At 46.2% G+C, this 20775-nt stretch overlaps 2 protein-coding genes across 4 annotated transcripts in view; both read right to left on the bottom strand.

The window, feature by feature from the left end:
- Positions 1-6: 6 nt before the first annotated feature.
- On the bottom strand, positions 7-10554 carry AMPD1 (adenosine monophosphate deaminase 1). 3 transcript variants are annotated; one of them, XM_009272711.1, is made up of 16 exons: positions 10462-10554; positions 8912-8923; positions 6877-7051; positions 6196-6361; positions 4911-5073; positions 4461-4680; positions 3904-4033; positions 3416-3610; positions 3031-3162; positions 2772-2935; positions 2512-2638; positions 1896-2059; positions 1384-1504; positions 733-906; positions 431-541; positions 7-214 (listed from the first exon to the last, which is right to left on the bottom strand). In XM_009272711.1, exons 1-16 carry the CDS (start codon positions 10481-10483, stop codon positions 59-61), a joined length of 2232 nt encoding a protein of 743 aa, XP_009270986.1. In that variant the 5' UTR covers positions 10484-10554; the 3' UTR covers positions 7-58. The 3 variants fall into 3 exon arrangements, with proteins under 3 accessions (XP_009270986.1, XP_009270988.1, XP_009270987.1); XM_009272713.1 differs by having other exon boundaries at positions 431-505; XM_009272712.1 differs by lacking the exon at positions 8912-8923.
- A 6056-nt stretch (positions 10555-16610) lies between these two features.
- NRAS (neuroblastoma RAS viral oncogene homolog) overlaps positions 16611-20775 on the bottom strand; it is a 5155-nt gene continuing 990 nt past the window's right edge. Inside the window, exons 2-6 of the mRNA XM_009272877.1 lie at positions 20675-20770; positions 19925-20103; positions 19301-19460; positions 18347-18470; positions 16611-17683 (exon numbers count right to left, since the gene is read on the bottom strand). Coding sequence (XP_009271152.1) covers positions 18351-18470; positions 19301-19460; positions 19925-20103; positions 20675-20770 — 555 coding nt within the window. The 3' untranslated portion in view covers positions 16611-17683; positions 18347-18350. The remainder of the gene's footprint in view (positions 17684-18346; positions 18471-19300; positions 19461-19924; positions 20104-20674; positions 20771-20775) is intronic.

The following is a 20775-nucleotide window of genomic DNA, read 5'->3' as shown; positions in this document are numbered from 1 at the left end:
CGAGCGCTGCCTCCAGCCGCGGCCGCAGGCCCCGAGGTCCAGAAGTCCATCCACACTCCTAGTCGGTTTTCAGGCCCTCGGCAACGAGGTTCAGCTCGTAGCACCAGGTCTCGTAGCGGTAAGCCATGCGGATCTGAGCCACGTTTGTCTTCTGGATATCGTTGCCTTGGGGCCCCTCTTCCTGGTAGTTTTCACCCAGGAACTCGGCTTTCTCCTGACAGAGACAAGGACAGCGGTACAGACCTCAGAGGCCCCTGCTGGCAGCACCCGAGGGAAACGCTGGCTGCTGCCAGGCTCCCTCAAGCCCTTGCAGAGAAGCCCTGCCCTGAGCACGCAGACAGAGCCTGCTGTCCTGGTCCCCTTTCTCAGGCAGGCAGGGAGGGACCACTGCAGGCAGGGCCAAGCCCGCCCTCCCCAGAAGGGCACCTACCTCATGGGACAGGCCACACTGCAGGACACTGTTTCTGGCAATTTCACACATGTCACAGGTGCTGAGCTTGAAGACCTGGGCAGCAATGGCATACTCCTCCATCAGGGGCTCCTGGATCCACAGGCTGTGTTTAGAGGCTAGCAGCTTCTGCCGGCACAGCCCATGCTGCTGCAAGGGCTGTCCCAGAGATGGCCCAGCATGCTGGACCCTCTGCAAATGCTGCTGGCTTCCCTGAAAAATGAGGCCCACGCAGTCCCAGCCCCAGTGCTCAGACAGTAGGAGGTGATCAGCTCACACTGTACCTTGGTGTAATGAAACTGCATGGGATCATCAGTAGAAAGGGACACCATGAGGCCCTTGTGGTGGAAGTCAGGCAATGGATTCTTCGCATACTCCAGGAAGAGGCTGTTGTTGCTGAGTGGGGACATAGCAATGGGAATTTGGGCAAGGAAGTACAGATACTGCAACACCGGGCTCTGCAAAGATGAGCAGAGTTGCCAGGTTAGGGATAAAGTTGCTGCACCCTCCACCTCTTCGGGGTCACTCCTCAGATCAGCCCAGTGCCCCAGCCAGGAAACCTGGTGCACAGAGTTCGTGTGCAAGAGAAGAGATAGGCAAGCTAGCAATCCTCCAGGGCCCACATGGAGCATGAAAGGCCAAGAGTGTTCAAACCTGTCTGATTTCAGAACTCAGCTGGCTCCAATGATAACAGATGTATCCAATTATGGGTCTGTGAGGCTGAACCCCTGAAGTCTGAGTAAGTTTCTCAGCTACATCCCCAAACATGCCTGGAGAAACCCAGAGAATCATGTAACATCTGCTTGAAGCCAGGCTGTCTGTGTCAGTCTAAAGCAGAGGCACAATTAACTGTCAGCTACAGTGGAGGCCAGCTGTGAACACATTCTCCTCCTCTGCCATGCCTGGGCTGCTCTGTGGCAGACTACTCCACTTACTTTCTTGAGGTTGAGACCATGGGAGATATTATCTGCTGTCATGAAGGCTGCAAGCAGATGTGTGACGGCCCCGGCTTCTCCACAGTGTGGACGGAAGAGGAACGTGTTCATACCACGCTGCCTAGGCACATAGAAGAAGGACTCAGAGCAGGCAAGCAGCAGGGTTACGTGGCATGTGATGCAAGATTCCCTGACTTCAGGTCCAGCTCTGCCCCTGCCAGTGGGTCCCCAAGAATCCAGCTTGACCTAGGAGCACATTACTTGTTCCCTTTTCTCCTCTGTGCACGCAATAGATGCATCTCTGCAATCCCAGTTTTCACCCCAGTCCATCACACTTCCTGCCAAGGAGTGTTTGGATTGCTCTGGGACATGAAGCGCCAAACTACATTGGTGGCAGAGCAAGGAAGGGCTCCACTTCTTCCACACCAACAATCAAACAGCTGAGACAACTCATGAGGCAGCCCCCCTTCTGCCAGCCCATCGCAAGTCCCTTAGCAGATCATGGGCCTCACCTGCGCAGGTTGTTAAGCACCAGGATGTTGGCATACATATAGTATATATAGTAGGTATAGGATGGGTTCTTCTCAGAAGTCCACTGCTCTGGCTTCGGGCTTTTATTGCTGAACATGTGTCCACTATGCTTGGATTCATCATCCACGCTGTCGAAGCCAGTGATCTGCTTGGCAAGGTAACAAAAAATCTGCATCTCAAAGCTCCCCACCTCATCATGCCCAGGTAGGCTGGCTTACCCTGCCCCACTGCAGCTTGCCATAGCCCAGCTGTAGCCTGTACCCCTGCCCCACCCAAGAGCAGATTCAGGGGCAAGATTGCAGACCTTGCTCCTCACAAACCCCCAAGCTCTATCAAGGGCTAGAAATAAAGCTCACACCAAACCACTTCTCCAGGAGGTGAGTGGGCAGCATTTCTCACAGCCCCACAGCAGCCAGCTCAAGGAGTCTTACCCCTCCCAGCACTTCTGGACACACACCCCCTTTCCCAGAATGTGGCAGTAGGGCCACAAGCCCACTGATGACATTTTCCATGTCAGAGCCAATACCCCATTTCTTGTGCACAAACAGAAATGTGAATGCTCACCACACCCTGACAACATCATCAGGTGACACTCACGTGGCGTAGAAAGACACTCAGCTCTTTGTGGGCTTGAGGATTGACAGTTGCCTCAAACACAGGAACAAAGATATTTTCCAGCATCTTCCCAAAGTGTGGGAGGAAATTCTTAGACCTGAACACATCACTGTGGACAGAGATAGGGATTAGCCGCTAGCAGAGGAACAACATGGCCCACTGTCCCCATAATCCCTTCAGGATAAAAAATGAGATATAGTGCACTGTAAGGCACAGTGCGCTCTCAGACCCACAGCACATACTAAATCCTGGGTACTTGGATCATCCACTTCATGTTGGGGGAATAGACCCGATGTTTGTTGAACCAGCTGGCTAGCTTGGGCCACTCCTCAGCTGATCGCCCATAGATTGAGAGGCGGGGCTCCGCATACTGGTACTTGGCATCCTCCAGATCAGAGCCAACCTCCTGCAAACCAGAACAGACAGTTGCATGGGGACCCTCCAGCCCCTGAGCACAGCAGCACCACAGCTTAACTGCTCTCACCTCCCCTGTATTCTCACCTTGATGATGGTAGCAAAGTACTCGCCATTGATAGCGTTCTCTGTCTTCAGATAGAGGTCACGCAGCTCGCTGGCACCCACGGGGTTGTACTTGTCATTGAACTTGTCAAAGCGCTGAAATGTCTGCTGCCCCTGGAGTAGGGAGGATCAGGGGCAAATACTACACACACATACAGACACAGACACACACACGGTCCAAGCATACCAGCTGAGCAGGGAGTGATACAAACAACCCAAAATAGGAAAGCCAGGAGCTGCTGCATCCTGCCACAAACACTAACATGCACAACATGTCATGGGTACACAGGGAGGGGAAAAGCCATGCCTACAGGGGTGGATGAGAGTGACCCAAGAGCGGTCTTACAGTAAATGCTCAACCACTTACAGCATGGACATCCAGGGAATCCACTGTCAGGTCATAGGGGTGCAGACTGAGCTGCTGGAAAAGCTGTTTCAGGGTGAGCTGTTTGCCCTTGGCATCATAAACTACACGGTCAGCATCCACACAGTATGATTTCTTGATGAAATGCAGAAGATGCTTCTGGTTCATGCAGGCTGCAGCATGGATGTGTGTGTCCACCTGAGAAACCAGAGGGACAGCTATCTAGCTTCAAGTTGGGATGCTTGGGTACCATCACAGGGAGGCTAACAAACTCCTTAGGTGAGCCCAAGTTGTGTGGGGAGCACGGCTCAGCCCAGTAGATGAACATGGCCTAGGCCAAGAGCAGCCTAGTCAGCACCATCCCATTAGCAGGAACAGCGTAGGTGCCACAGACCTTGACTGTGTGTCAAGAACCTCCAGTTCTCAGGGAGGGGAAGGCACCAAGACAGCTCGTCTTCAGAGTCACTAGGGCTGTAAGCTTTGCCGTTTACCTTCCGGCAGTTGTAGAAGTCCCGGTGGGGGTTGTTCTTCAGCTCTTTCATCTCCTCCATCTCATTTAGCATTTCATGTACTTGGAACTTGGACGAGAGGAACTTCAGGCGCCGATGAGTGTAGGTCTTACTAGTGAAAGCAAAGGGCAGAACAGTGACTGGGCTCCTTATGCCTCAACACAGGGGCATGGCCCATCAAACACAGTGATGCAGCTTTCGCCTGAGGTGGAGGAGCTCATGCTGGCCTGGCCTGCTTCCCTAAGGTGCTTCTCCTGGCTCTACTACAGAGCTTCAAAGGAAGGCCTGGCCAGGTGTGAGCATACCTGCAGGGCATGTCTCCAATCCCTGAATGCTGACTTTGCTTAAGACCCCAACCAAGACGGCTGACAAGGGCCAAGGACACTTTGGTAGCCAGCAGGCTGCAGGTATGTCATCAGCAGGTTCCTCCCTCCTCCCAGGAAGAGGAAAGGGCAACCCTGGCTCTGCCCCGACCTCCCTCTGCCTGCTGAGGCAGGACCTGTTCAGCTGCACCCAGCAGTGCTGGGTTGTGCACTTACACAGGCCCCTGTGCAATCATGGCCAAGAGGAAATTCATGTCATCAACGAAGCGCTCGAGGCTGGGGTAGGGCAGGTCCTTTGGCTCATTTCTGCCAACTGCTGCCTTGTCTCCATAGATGTAAACTACCCCATCTTTCATCTGGACATGGTATCCCAGGTCCTCGGCAACATTCTCGGTTTCAAAGGGATCCTGTCCATCCTTCACTGGTGGGGTGAACACTGGACCAAAAGGAGAATACCATGAGGCACAGGCTGCCAGCCAAAACCCCACAAGTCTGCCATGCTCCTCTACCCCAGGCAGAGGGCAGGGACAGCCCTGCCACTGTGACACTGAAGAGGAGGCCTGGGCAAGCAACTCCCTTATGGAGCACTTCTGCAACCCTTTTCTGACCCCTGCCCACCCCATACCTGAAGCCAGAGAGGAAAACCCTCCAGGTGCCTAGATGTACCTGGGTCAGTGTCACTCGCCCTCCAGACCTCGCCTTCGATAGCACGCAGGTACTGAGATGGGGTCCTGGGGAACCTCTGCACAGACTGCTGCATGTATTTCTCCCGGATGCACAGGGCACGGTACAGGCCTTTGCAGACAACTTCAAAATCTTCAACTGTCACCTGCAAGAGGGCTGTTGCTGAATGCAACCACACAACTGGAACCTAGCTGCTTGAGAGATACCCTGGTGCACCAAGATGTAAAGAGGACAATTTTGTTCACAGCAAGATACATACCTTATCATCCCCTCCCTCCCACTGCTCTGCCTGAGCAAGGCAAAGAAGGGATGATAGGCAAAGTCCTAGACATGGCAAAGGGAAGTTCCTCACGCCAGAACCAATGAATTCCAGCTGTCATCCCCTCTGACATTCCTCACTGCAAATTGTAGTTGACACTGAAATGGAAGCCAGGCCTGGGCAAAACACTAAAAGCTATTTCTGGAGCCCAGGCTGAAACTAAAGCAGGACCAACAACGTACGTGGACCTAATGTGTCAAGAATTTTTGATTTACTGCACAGACAAGTGTTTTGGGCAGTCAAGAGAGGTCAGACTGGAGCAGCACGGGAGAATACCATGCAGCACTTGCAGCTAGCTGCAGTCATGGCAGAAGGAATGTGCTGTGCACCGAAGGACTTTCAGCTTCCCCTGATTGCTCCTCTGCTACGCAACTCCAAGCCGAGCAACCCGCTCCAGCCCAGGAGGGAGCAACCTGCCAGCAGTATCTCAGAAGCAGCACAAATGTAATAGGAGGCTGTGGAGGAGGAGAAGGAGGAGTTAGCATAGGATGTGATAGCAGTCCTGGTCAACTGGCTCTAGGTGACCCTGCTTGAGCAGGGGGGTTGGACCAGATGACCTCCAGAGGTCCCTGCCAACCCCAACCATTCTGGGATTCTGTGACATGCACAGATCTCAGACAGATACAGCTGCGTGCAAGCAGGAGCAGGCTGCGACAGAATGAGCATAGCCTACCCTGCCATGCACTCCCCTCTGCCCTGTCTGGAGAATCCCATGGGAAGCATGCAGCACGCCACAGACTCCTGCTAAGGAATTCAGTTCCAGATCCTCCAGGGATGCAGCAGGGCACCATCAGATGCTCATGAGACACAGACTGAGATGGAAGACACAGATTATCCCCACTGCACCTCGTACAGACTCCTGTGACACTGGGCACTACTGAGGGACAGGCAGGGACTAGATGATGTGGTAGTCAGCATGGGGAAGGGTATAGCCATGCAAGTACCTACCCCAGAGGCATAATCCCCAGTGATCTGTACCCGCTGGAAGTCAGGCACAGTCTGGTACAGAGGGGAGGTAGAGATGACCTCATCAATAGCGGACAGACTGGTTATAGACTTCTGAGCCACAGGGACTGCCAATTCAATTGTCTTCTGGCGGAGCAGGCGCTTCTTCCTGCCAGGGAGGAAAGTCTCAGGCAAAAAGCCCCAACTCCATGGCCACGTGCAGGTGCAGGGTCAGGGGCACTTACTACAGCCATGTTCCAACTGTGCACAACATGAATCATCTCACTGGTGCTTTCTGAGCACCTTAAACAGACACCGCCAAGAGTAGAGGCCACAGCACACAAAGTAGCCACAGACATTCAAGCGAGTCTTTGGTCTTTGCGAGTCTCACCTTTCCAGAGAAAGGTCTCCAAGTCTCCCTCTCCAACAGCTCTATGGCCATTGCCGTGCTGACACCCAGGGAACAGGCCAAGGATGTCTTTCTGTCCAACAGTGGGAACAGTTGGAGAGGAAACCCTGAAGTACCTGACAGATGCCCTGGGATCACCAAGGATTCATCCCATGGGTGTGGTGAGCTGTTTTCACAGGCCTTGATTTATGTTCCCCCTGCTTTTTTCCAGCTCTGGCTGGGGATGTGCAGACAATGCTCCTCTCCTTTCCCCAACTGCCCTGGTCGTTGCTCACCGCTTTTCTGCTGTGGCAGAGCTCTCCTGAAGCATCATGTACACTCTCATTTCCTGGCGTGAGATGGGGCAGATCTCTTCCACATCAAAAGGAGAGATCTCTTGCCTGATCTCCTCATCTTTCACCTCAGAGGCAAAGACCTTCTCTGCAAAGGAGCGCGTTGCCTCATCCAGCTCTGCAAGGAGAAGGAGCAGAGTGCAGGGTCACACAGGCATCTGGTTCCCAGCCACCCTAACAGGCAGGTGACCCTTGCAGTCAGCTTAATGCTCAGCTGTCATTTCCTTTTGACACTTGCACCGCCACGCTGCCTGGAAGACTCTGAGCAACCTCCAAAACTTGCAACAAGCTTACAGAGCCTGGGCCACACCATAGTGGGCTGGAGACATACCTAGACACTGCCAGCACATCAGAAAAGCTAAATACAACCCACAGTCCAAGAGTAGCGCAAAAAGGCCCAGAAAGAAGCAAGTCCTTGGGAAGGGCACTTATGCGAGCATGCACTGAGGGGAAGAGGGGAAGACTGGCAGAGCCCTTACAGCTCTAGGAAGCCCGAGACCCACTTGCTCCACAAGGCATCCAGTCAGGACGAAGACAGAGGTATAGATGGACAGAGCTGGCAGCCCAAGCACTTAGTTCTCATCATCACAGTGCAGCTGAAGAGCTCCTAGCTAGGGAACCATTGTGTGGACTAGACCCCTCTCAGCCCATCATGTGCAGCATGCGGCAAAGGTGCCAGCTAATATGGCCTTACAAAAGTTGCCATTGACACCAGGTTGGCTGGAGCTTTATGAAGTAGGAGAAAGAAGGTTAAAAGCCCTTCCACTGCCAACAAAATACCATAAAATAAGAACACAAGGGCTCTTCTGGCAACATCTCCTGGAAGTGCACATTTGCATAGCAGCATATGGACACTAATTGAGCAGATTTTGCCAACAGTTGGCAGCTCAGCATGAAATGTAGTGAGGATCGATGCTGAAAGACGGACCACACCATTGACATGTCAGACAGGACACGGTCAGGGGATGACGACCAAAGCAGAAAGGACTGACATGCATGGCAGAAGCGTGTCAAACCTGCAAGAGGTTTTCAGTCATGAACCTAGCCATTTTTCTTCCCACAGGGTGCTGGGGGGATCAAAACAGTGTATCCCTGTAGCCCTGAATTTGCAGTTCCAAGGTCCCAGCTGTGGGTTAGTGGGGGGGGCACAACACAGGGGCTTCCTTTCCCTGCTGTTATATGGTAAGGCAAAAGGGCTTGTGCTGAGCTACAAACACATGGGAAAATTCTGGCACTAGGTCCATTTTTCAGCAGTGCAATGTCACAAAACCAGTATTTCAGTAACAAAAGTTGCTTGCTGTTGTAAAGCTGTTGTATCGTCAATGGGCCCCAACATGTTTCTTAGAAGACAAAATGCAGTTTTTTGCACTATCCCATGATTGCCCACTGTTAGGGACTCTGGGATGACAGGTGTCTCAGCAAGAAATATTTTCTGCTGACACATAAGGTCCCAGCAAACACAAAGCAGGAAGAGGAGGGCAGGGACACCATACAGTGGACTTCAACCTGAATAAAGGAGAAAGGAGCATTGGATCTGTCCCCTCATGGACCAAATCTACTAGGAGCAGGATGCATTCAAAAGAAGTTACTTTAGGCTGGATCTCTGTTAAAAAAAAAAAGGGGGGGGAAAAAAAACAAACCCAAAAAAACAACAAAGGTGTAAATAGGTGCAAGGGAAATTGCAAAATGTTTCACTTCCTGCCACACAGGAAAGAACTCCCCTAAAAAAAGTTTATATCCTAAGCAGGAGCTCAGGGGTGCTAGGACAATATTCAACAAATAGCAGCTTCATCTATCAAAGGACCAAAAAGCTGGAACCATTCCATGAAACAGTGAGGCGCACAGCTGGCACCGCTGAGAAATAGCATCTTTTCAAACTGCTGAAAGATCACCATGATCATGTAACTGCTCTTTGTTTCCAAAAATCATGTCTAGGCAGTAACACAGCAGAGCATATAAAAAGCCTAGCAATACCCACCTTTGTCTTCTGCTGTTTGAGATAAAACAGAAACAAAATAAAAAACAGATGTGATCAGCCCTTCAAAATCTAAGCCTTTTTGCCTAATCATCACATCAGTGATTAAAAAGGGATTAGTAAACTACAAGTTTAGCCAAAGCCTTCCACTTACAAAAGAAAGAACAGTAGTTGTCACTTTGTACAATATAAAGATGTAAGTTTGGTGTTGACTGTTCCACGATACAGCCTCGGTGGTGTGCGCATAAATGAACCACATTGCAGATGCCATCCAACCTGAGGCTCTTTGGCAGAGCTTCTGCCTTACAGGAGTCTCTGGGTTTCCCGGCAGCTGTCCAAGGGGAACAGCATTTTCTAAAACCCAGATCGCCTCAGTCAACACTACAAGCAACTAACAGACATCTAGTCATCTAATAAGACTGAGCTGTCTTGGAAGGTCTCTCCCTACACCTGCATCCAGACACAGGGATGCAGAAGAGCATAGGAACAACTTAAGAGGGCAGAACAGCATTCTCCTGCCTGAAACAAGAAAGCAAATATTTTAGTGACTCAGAGCACCAGGGCTGCTTTGCTATTTTTTGTCCATGACTCACCATCCTTTGTGAAGATCAGGATGGATGGTCATTTCAAAGATGCATTTCAAAGCAGGCATCCTCCTGCTGCCTATGGTCACATCTCCAGTTATTCACTAACAGGATCAGACAGCTCAGACACTGCAGTTCCACAGATCTTGACTCCTGGTCATACAATGTTGCATCAAAATTTTGGGGGTGCAACTCATGCCCTTTCCATCTGACCCAGAAAATTCAGACTGGAGCTCTGGCATCACAAGTCAACCAGTTGCTGACTTCCCAAAGTCCAGCCTGCAGAACATACTCTCCTGGCATTTAAACTCCACGTATTCATTTGCAAACTAAGCATCCCAGAAATGCCTAGTTTGACCTTTCATCTCTTTAGTGGATGAAAATTACACTCATGAAAGTCAACAAACTCCCACTGACATTGCATGGCCAGGCTTTAATACTAGCTTCACGTACTAGGACAGTGTCTATCACACCACACAGCATTGCAATTCTAAACATACTCGTCAGAACTGTTTGGTGCCAATATTCTTCAGGGCTCTGTAATGAGTCACATGTCTCTCTGTACTGTTCTGCAAAGCCTGGCTGGCCCTACTCCTGCTGCCCAGCTTGTGTTCCCCAGCCCCTCGGGACTGCAGCATCCCACATCTTCTGAGCTTAGCCAGGTTGACCAGGGACTCCTGAAATCCCTTTGACCCCTTCCACAGCGATTTAATGGTATCATTACAGGATACATTTACAGGATACATTACACTGCAGGAGGGACAATATTTTTCTTCAGTACGAGCAGAGCAAGATTTAAACAATTTCTTTGCTGCACTATCCAAAAACGTCTCCAAGCAGGAAGAAAAATGCTCAAAGCCCCCAGCGAGTTCCCCTGGACTGCAAAGATACCACATCAAAATCTCAGAGGCTACAGGATAACAAGCCTGCCCTGTGGCTCCTTGTCTCACTACTTGCTTTCAGACTTACCTGGAATTCTCACCCGTGACATCTTTGCAGCAAGTCTGCAGAGCCTCAAGTAACACCCTACTGTAACAGAGCACAAGTAGCTGACTGACTGCACAACAGCCTAACACTAATTTTACTGCTTTCCCTTCCCTGTAATTAGACTCTCCCACTCCAAAAGGAGAACGGAGGTCAACTGTAAGACTATTTAAAGTGCAACCACAAGCACTTGCCCTGAAACAGGTGAAACCAGGGCTCAAATTTAACTTACTTTTTTTTTTTTTTTTTTAGTTAGGCTTTCATTTTACATTTAGTAGAGTTTCACACCTTTTGTCTAGCCAGATTGCTACTTCCCAGGATAGCTGCACCTTTCTAAAGTGGACTGTAGAAGTCAGTCTTTTAAGAGAGACTAAAACTGATGTCTTCTGTGCTGAACCAATGGTTTAAAGGAAATTCCTAAGGCACAGGGCTGATGTTTCCATCAAAACAGGAGCTGTGGATAGGTACAAATGATGTGCTCTCACCAACCAGTGTGCTATTCAGAGAAGATTTTTCCTGAGAGAGGGGTCTACTTGAAAGACTGGATTTTAGCAATAGGAGTTGCACAGATGTCCTCACATCTTCCCAGCTGAACCAAACAAACAGAAGGGAAGTGCGAGGAGCTGTATTTTGTTCCTGAGCTTTTCAGGAACTGCCTTTATAAAACTGTGTATCATAATAGTAAGATGATATTCAGTTCTGTATGTGGTGAGCCATAACCAAGGCGTATCTTACAGACACCAGCACTTAGTATAATTCAAGGTATGGCAAGAAATTCCTCCCTTAAGCTACACACGGTGGCTTGGATCTGGCAGAGCAGGGTATCAGTTTGGGAAGTACCACTCAGCTTGTTTTAAGTAGATTCTTTCTAGCATACAGGCATTGAGGGCTGTACCCCGTCCTTTAGGGTCCCCTCAAACCTACTTCAGATCTCTCACATGAAGTTGGAAAAGAGCTCCTGTCTGAAGAAAATGGCCAGAATTTGTAGTGCCCTGCATGTTGCCAGGGTAACTCTGAGCTTCTGACTCAGCTTCCTGGTGGGAAGCGGTAAGCCTAAACAGGTCAGAAGGATACAATAGTTTTCATTTGAAACAGAGTCTTTCCCTGTTTGTTTATACTTCACTTCTTGATGGAGTTGAAAAACTGCGCAGAAATCAGGACAAGTCAAGCAAAGCATTCAGGCTATAGTCAGCACAGTCTTGCTGCTGATTTAAAAGATGACTTTGGTCATAACATTGAAAGGAACAGAAAAACTAGCACCCCTGGAAAAGACAACATTGTTTGGAATTATACGTGCATGTCAGGGCTTCCTGTGCTACATTTTGTAGGAACAGCTATAAAAAGGCCTTGTCCCAGAAGAAGGCTGGAATAAGTGAAAGAGTTACTTGCATAAGATACAGAGCTAGAAATGACAAGTCACAGATTTTGTCCATAGGTGCATGGGAAGCTTGTGGCACAACCAGTCAGTGAAATCAGATGAGCCAAGACCTGGTGCAGCATCTCCAGCTTAGATAATTTCAGAGCATCCAGAAACTCTCTCTGAAAGATCACTATTCGATGTGCACAACTTCAAAACATGCTGGGTTTACAATTAAGAAATCCTCCTGAATTCAGGGAGTTTTAGCCCCACTTCCCAGATATTCCCCAAGAATATGAATTTATTTCCCCCACCAACATGCAGAGGTGCAGCCAACAGGGCAAAGTTGGGATGCTGTTACAGTCTTAATCTCTAATATCTGGTCTCCTCCTTCATGCTGATAGCAGTCTTCAGTTTCTAAATTATTCTTGTTCTTCCTCATTCCCCAGTTTGTGAGTCCCCACACCACATTATTCTTTAACTATTTCATTTAAGGTCAACAAAAACTGGCTCCGGCTTGTCTGCTCTCCCACAGGGACTATATCTGCCCCTAACCTTTCTGGATATATCGAGATCTTGGGATTCACATCTGAAACCAAAAATAACCTTTAGGGTGCAGAGGTCATCCTCCTCAAGACGTCTCTTGATCCACTAGCTTTTTAAATCACAGGGTCAACTTAGTTGGGTTCATGATAGAAATATGAGTAAAGCTTGGGTATGCTGTGCTAAAGTTAGATCTACAGCCTCTTTAAACTGAAGTACTGAATACAAACAAGCCATCTTCCCACTCTTTTTCAGCTGGAAAGTGAGTGATTCACACCCAGAGGCTTCAGAGTGGCTCTAAAACCCCACACTTTTATCTCTGAGCTGCCTTCATTCCACCTAGGTCCAGTAAAGGAAAAAGGCCAAACATGCCAGAAATTTGGCAGCTTAGGGTATTTAGCAGGATATTCCTCTAGTTCCAGAGCAGCTACATCACAAGGGTAGCTGTCCAAACAGAAGCCTAGGGGCAAGTTTGCTAGAAAATGGTTTCAATTCCTGAAGAAAAGCATTAACAGAGAGGGGGTAATGTGGAAACTTCACAAGGGCACTCCTTGATGAGCTGTGCCTTTGACCAACAGCACCTTGCACTAAGAAAAGCCTCAGCAAGTTCTTCTCTTGCCACATTGCTCTTAGTCATTCCCTACACAGATTCCTCTAGAGCTGTTTAAATCAGCCTCTGTTCCAGTATGCAACAAAAGTCAGTAAGTCCTTAAAGTGTGAACTAGTTTCTAGTAACAGATTGTTACAGATAACAGTCATATTGGAGGAAAGTTTTCCTCATAAGCCAAGAAAAAAAAAAGCCTTGCTTTTAAGCACCCATCTGTACTCATATTCGGAATCTCTCCTTTCGGAACAGGCAGTGACTACTGCAGCTACACAGTGCAAGGAGTTTTACACCGCTGTTACTAGGAGTCTGTTCTTAAGTTCCTTGCACAGAAAACAGATTGGACTCCGGGTTCCACAGGCCTGACACAATGTCTTAGGAGAAACACACTAAACGCACACTTACTGTGTGGCCCTACACAATTTGCCTTATTGCAGAAGGAAAGCCAACAGGGAAGTATTTTAGAAGACTGAATTAAGCAACTTAAAAGCCTAACAGAGAGCATGATTTGGACACAGCAGTAACTTTATAGCCGATTTCACTCTTGAAATACCAAGTAAAGAAATTTCCCCGCCCCCTTTTTTTGACTTAGCAAGCATCCTTTCCAAGGGCAAAGTCAGCAAAAATATTATGAGGGACCGCACTGCAAATACAGAGATTCAACACTAACACAAGATGCACGGCACGGCACAGATTGGTGAAGGCATTAAAATTGGACTCTGGAACAAGCCTATGGTATGTCTCAAAGCCACTCTCACTGCTTATTCATGCTATAGTGAACATATATGATACAGCTGTTCATGCCACATTACAGAAGTGACAATTTGCATAAATCTAGATCCCGTAGAGAAAGCAGATATCATTGTTACAAGGTTTCTATAAGCCAGTTGTGGATCCCCAGATCACTACCACAAAAGAAACAACCAAAGAATTCAAAGTTTATTCTTTAAAAAAGTTATTTAAGAAGCAAAATAATTTACTTCAATTCAAACCAAAGAGATGCATTATTGAAAGCAAATAATTATACAAAGTAACAACAAATTAGCCCTTGGATAAAAAGTCCAGATCCCAACAGTTCCCTACCTTCCTGGAGGTTATACACAAACAGTCACTCAAGGCTTGGGGAGTAAAGGAGGACCACATATAGGATCAGAATGTAATTCAAACTTCCACTACTCTCCTTGCGCCCCTAAACCTGAAGTTGCTTGAAATCCAATTCTGAGTCATTGAACTGTACTAAAAATTATGATGGCTTAAGCATCATGGTTATTATCCAAAGTCCTACTGATGACAATAAGAACAAAATTGGAGCACTGTTGTTTGAACAAGACCATGGAGTGGGGACACTAACAGTAACAAGCCACAGAGTTATACTATCTCGTTAAACAGCTGTTCAGTCCATAGTAACAGAAAAATTTATTTCAGTTATTGGCACTTGTAATTTTTGAACAAGGGCTTTACCCTTTTATAATATTTTACCTCAAAGTTGTTTATGCCTGTTCTTCCCAGTCAGGATAGTAAAGTTAGCTCAGCACTAACACAGTGTTGTGCTGTTAATTCTAAATAACAACATTTGGACTAAATCTACAAAACCACCTTTTCCAGGGACCTGTCTTGTGCAAAAACTTCTGTGCTTATCTTCTAAATAATTTTCCCAAAAGTTCTTGGGGTTTTGTCCTTCCTCTCAGTTGCCACCAAAATCAGGGTTCTCTTATATAGATAGCTGGTAACAAAGTACAACCATTTACTTCATACTCATGACTAGTACAACACCCTGATTTTGTATCACTCGCTAGATTTGAACCTAAAATAAGGCAGATGGGAGTACCACTTGTGTAGGTCAGCTCTGCAGCATCCTAAAAGCTGATGCTTCCTCCTCTAAGGTCCCAAAGGTGCAATACATACTGACCTATCCTTACCAGGTCTTCTTCCCTTTTAAGATTTTATATAGCCCAAGAGAAGGGGAACATCGAAGAGAAAGTAATGCATTTGCCAGTTCCCATACAATTCTGATAATTCACAACTTTTGGAGTTATAGCTAGTACATTTTTAATGACAACTAGAACATGCCATGCAATGTAGAGAATTATTATGATGAACCTCCATCCAAAAGAAATAATTTTCCATACTTGACCACACAACCTTCAAACATCAAATGCCAGCTGCAAAAGGTTTCCCATGGCCACGGGCAGCAGGCAGTCATGCTCTGAACTCTGCAATCCTGCTTGCCAGGAAAGAAACTCCTAAGTTTCCCAAATAATCGAAAAACATACATGGACCCAGATGACAAGACCTCACCATTCAAACACATTGCGAACTCCACATTGCTCTTTTTCCAAAATGCTGAATCTATGTGACCAGGTGTGCATCCCAAAAGCTATCATTTTCCACGTGTAATTTTATTAAGTGGACAACAGTGTGTCACACATCTTTTTAGAAGCGGACAGTCATCTCCTGCCACAGTGCTCAAAGAATGCTTTCACAAATAACTTCTCTTCTTGCACCACATAAAAGAAAAACACTGCTTGCTGATTACAGACATAACAGCTTGCAGTGATGGTAATTCTGTCACATTTAACTTGCAGGCATGAGATCATCTTCAAACAAACTCAACTTGAGTCACAGCCAATGCTATCTATAATGCTGCCCACCGCTATGTATGTTGCTGGAAAATAATGTTTTATGTAAAAATATTGTATCTTTCTTTTCCAAAAAACCACACCTTGCCCCCCAGCCAATGCTATCTATAATGCTGCCCACCGCTATGTATGTTGCTGGAAAATAATGTTTTATGTAAAAATATTGTATCTTTAATTCTTATCAGTGTCACATCAGTCAAGGGTAAAATAAATTGCAAAAAGTACTTATAAGGATTATCGCGGATAAAGAAAACGTGATGCAGATTGATCCTCTTCATTCCAAAAAGAGAATTAAGAATGTAAGTAGTGAAGGAAGCAATACTAAAAGGAACAATTTCTTCTCTCAGTATTTACTGATTTCTAATTTCCATTTGAAATCGAGAACTCCAAATTAAGATGTATGAATCTGACATCAACAAACTGAAATTAAGCCTCTTGCAATTTCTCTGCTCACGCTGGTTTGGCTGACTGACTGAACGCTCCCTCTGTTGGCTAAAGGCTCATTGCTCTTCCATCACATAGTAACTGGGAATTCAGCTTTGCTGTGGGATATACTGTCTGACCACACAGAACAGAATCCAGTAACAGCAGCACAAGAACTAGGGAAGGACACAGTATTCCAAGGAACACCGGTAGGTTTTGCAACAGTGACTACACTTGTATGTCCCAATTATATGAGGTGACAACATTTTGTTCTAGGAAGAACTCACACAGCTTATTCAGTAATTCTCTCATACTTTGAGGCTGTTAGAACAAGCCCAGAATTCCCATCAGTATATCATACACCTTCTGCGTAGTCATCACTGAACCCACTTCCTTCCTCATTTTGCAAGGATGCTGCAATCAGAAGCTAGCTCCGTTTTCTGTTATAGCTCATTGCCTTCTCTCCTCAGTCTGGACATACTAAGTCCGTGACAACCACTGCACCAAATACAGTCAACCTGAAATCCCACACTCCTTCCCTGACAAGGAGACTCTCCAACTACATTTTACAGAGAGACATTTTGAAAAGACTATGTTTACAGTCTGCTGGTAAGAAAATAATTCAGAATAACATAATTTGCAAGTTACAGACAGAGCTGAATAACAGCTGTCCAAACTAACTAACCTCCAGTTACTAGATTAACTATTGAGAAGCTGCCCATAAATGTTGGCAGTTAATGTTAAAACTGAACAGCTGACTAATTTGGTCCAACTTGGAAGAGATCTGAATGCTGCAGAAAAACAATATAGAATAAAGACAGTTCCACCTACAAAGAAAGTAAAAAACAGATGCAGTATGTCACCCTCCCTAGTTCGAGTCTTACAAGTGCCTGCTGGATCTTCCAGCCTACAAATTCCTGTTTTAGTATCCTGTCAGGCAAAGAGATCACCCACACAAGACTTGCCTGCTTAAGACAATGAGCTTCCAAGAAATTCCAGTCCTTGGGGTTTTCCTCAACCCAAGGGAACAGGGGACAACTTCAAATCTTCTTAGCAAACAGGCACTTAAGTTAGGAAAGACATCTCCTTTTTATTACAGAAAATGAAGATCAGTTAAGTGGTACTCCTGGCACAAAGGAGATGTTGCAAATATGCTGTAGGGGTGCACAGAGAGCAGATACCAATCTGATACGTGACAGGAGCATTCATTGTGGCAAAACCATTTCTGTCATTACCTGCCAAGCAATGATTAGTGCCACGCCTCTGACAGACTGCAAATCAGAATCCAATAGAAAGGGGACAAACATCACTTCTAGCTTTTACTCTAGAGGTAAAGTGTCATCTTTTTCACAGCATTTAGTCTCTATAGTTCACTTTTCTTGTGACTGGTTTTCTTCTTGAACAAACCCAGAAAAGAATCCCAGTACATCAAGAGATGCGACTGCTCCATTAGCTGAGCAAGGAGGTAGACGCCATCGATATTCTCTTCAGATGGAGCACAGAAAAGGACTTTGTGCTAATTAACCGGTACCAAGATTCTGGTCACTGGCACCAAAATACTGCAGGGCATCAGCATGAGACGCAACACAGTAGCATCGAGACTCGTCCAGCAGCTACATCTGAACCACGTATTCTTGGCATCTGGAACAGAAAGGCATCTCTAATTAGCTGCTGTCCAACTTTGTGATGGATGTGCAGTGCAACAGCGTAGTACAAGTCCTGAACTGGTCTACCTGTTTTTACAGTGATAAGCAACATCTTTTAGGTAACTCAGTTGGGGAACTCATAAATTACTCGCATTACTTTATTTCGTTAATCTTCAAACAGTGCATATTCCAGAGGAACACAGCTCAAGATAAGCTGCGCAGAAGTCAATCATCAGCAAATGGTGACTGCAGAATTGTGCACACTCCTCTTTCTAGTTCAGGTGTTTCTTGTGTACAAGACAGAAATTACACATTCTCCACATAGTCAAAATGGTTTCCCAAAGGAAGGAGACACTGACAAGAACGATACAGAAAAATCACAAAATTATCAGTTCAGTGGAAATCCGCAGGCTACAGTCAAAATGGTTGCTGTGAATAGAATTTCCTTTTCCTAAGCTTTGCTATCTACTTAGAGGGGAAAAAAAGAATAAAAAATTTGGAGAAGTAATTAATTGTAGGATCTAAATCTCTGCGTATCAATAGCTTGTGTAATAGGGAAAAACCCCACCTATATCGGCTAGTATTTCTAAGCCATGCTTTTCAACAACTGAAAGACATACAGACAAGCAGCCAATGAAAAACTTAAATTACAGCTCACCTTATCACATCACAATGCAAGACAATCCCATACAGCCTTGATTCCCATCTTCGTTGCTGTTGAGCTTTTTCATCCGGTACTGCCGGATCTCTCTCACCAGTGTGTAAAAAGCATCTTCCACACCCTGAATGCAAATGATCCAGGTAAAGTATTTTCTTTCCCGAAGCTTTTGAGATCACTGTTCTTTCCATCACAGGATCCCTTAACATATTTGAAAGACATACTTCTACAGGAAGAGTAGTAGCCAACTTACCCCATAGTTCATAAGAGGAAGAAACTAGCACTTACGTCCAAAACACTCCACTTACACTCTTAACTCTTCCTCTGAGGCAAACATCCGGGGTAACAGCCATTAAAAGAAACAAGGCAAATTGTAACTGTAGAGAGGTCCCATGCAGGAATCAAGCTACTTCTTGACTAATCACCTCCGTTTTAGAATTCTTAGAATTTCCTGGCTCCTGCTTAATAATTGCACCTTTTCTGCTTCATTCCACACTGATGTAGGTAGAACACAGGCTGACTGGACAGAGCCACATATTCAACGCAACCCTGAAGAAGTCTATCAGTCCAGCCTGGGGAATTCTTTCTGTAAACGTAATCTTATAACTGGCCTTCATTAAGAAGCCAAGAAAAACGAACAGGTCTGGGATGACTAACCGCACAGTCTGACCACTTCTCAGCAAGAGCGGATGAAGCTCTCTTCTTCTTACAAACATGACCCACTTGAAAGAAAATCAATACAAGTCTGAAGTGATTTGTGTACCGACCTAGCCCAGTGATAAAAACAGAACTCTTTCAAGCTAAGAGTGAGTGGGGAAATCAAAAGGTAAAAATTGCAAATGGATTAAAAAATGCTTACTCCTGCAAATAAGAAAAAAAGTACATGGTAAAACGTTAGACTGCTCTGCATTTAGCATATAGGAAGAAGTCAGACCAAGAATGGAAGCATCTTACCTGTCTTGTTTTAGCAGATGTCTCTATGAAGGGGATTCCATAGCTTTTTGCTAATTCTTGAGCCTGTTTTGTGTCTACTGTTCTTGTGGGCAAATCACACTTATTCCCAACTAGCACCATTGGCACATCATCTGAATCTTTCACTCTCTTGATCTGTTCTCTTTAAAAAGAGAAAGAAAAAAAAGTTGGGAACTATTTTCTAAATATAAATGCTAGGTTAGTTCAGTATTCAAACAACCTTATGATACAAAAATATATATTAAAGCTAGACAGGACCTCAGGGGTCCTAACCTACAGCAGTATGTCTAATAACTTCATACACCCCGTCTTCTAGTCCATGTATAACCCCACTCTGATGTGTGTTTGACTTCCTATCCATTTTCTTAGAGATCGTGTTCTGTATGTTCAAAATATCATTTGATTAACGCAACAACCCAGATAATTGTCCCACTCTCAACTGACTAATAACGTATAGACACAGAACGCAGATAAGCTTGAAAAACTTCCTGAAGGAAGTGGGAGATTCAATATTTGCCTATTATTTTGTCTTCACTGGGTCTAATAGCAAATGGGTCTGATGCCTTTTCCAGTCTTCCCTCCCTGTGGTAAAGACCCAAATCATACCTGTAAAGGTTAATATCAGCAAACGATTTACTGTTGTTAATGGCAAAAACACAGAGGAATCCTTCCCCAGTTCTCATGTACTGATCACGCATGGCACTATACTCTTCCTGTCCCGCAGTGTCCAGGATGTCTAACAAGCACGTCTCTCCATCAATAACAACCTGCTTTCTATATGAATCCTGCAAAATACACAAGCAAACTTTATATTAGAGAAAAACGTTGCACTACTTCTTTCTGCCTCAGGCGTTATTAAGGAAAAATAAAAATAACAATAAAAGAGTATGAGAGGAGCTTTTCTAGCCCCCCCCCCCCGAAAAAATACCAGTATCTAAAACTATCAGCATTTAAAATGTTACTCTAAGCCCCCTCAACCTTTCTTACAAAAAAGAAAAATCCTCTTCTTCGTAAGAAATTCCTCAATCGGTAGACAGAAAAAAATATAAATACCAGCACCACAACATCATGACTGGAATCTACAATCTACGTAGATGGGTGGTGACTTTTTTTGTTGCCATTGTTGGCGGCCTACGCTCTGCTTCAGAAAGCAAGAGCGGAACACGCGAGGAATCTTTGAAAGAGTTTTCCCAGAATTTCTCGTTCTGCGCACTCTGATCTCAGGACTGGCTTTTTAAGCAATGAAGTCAGTAGCAGCCTCCCGCCTCGACTGACACAAAGCTCCCCTTTTTTTCCCCCCGCGCCGGCCGTCCCGCCCCTCCCGCCGCCGGCTCGGCCGTGGCCGCACCGGCTCACCTCAATGGTGGGGTCGTACTCGTCCACGAAGTGGTTCTGGATGAGCTGGATGGTCAGCGCGCTCTTGCCGACGCCGCCGGCTCCCACCACCACCAGCTTGT

This window comes from Aptenodytes forsteri, unplaced genomic scaffold (genome assembly GCF_000699145.1).
Source record: "Aptenodytes forsteri isolate BGI_AS27 unplaced genomic scaffold, ASM69914v1 Scaffold142, whole genome shotgun sequence".
Lineage (NCBI taxonomy): Eukaryota > Metazoa > Chordata > Aves > Sphenisciformes > Spheniscidae > Aptenodytes > Aptenodytes forsteri.
Note: the sequence above shows the minus strand (reverse complement) of the source record. Positions and strands in the feature narration are given on the sequence as shown.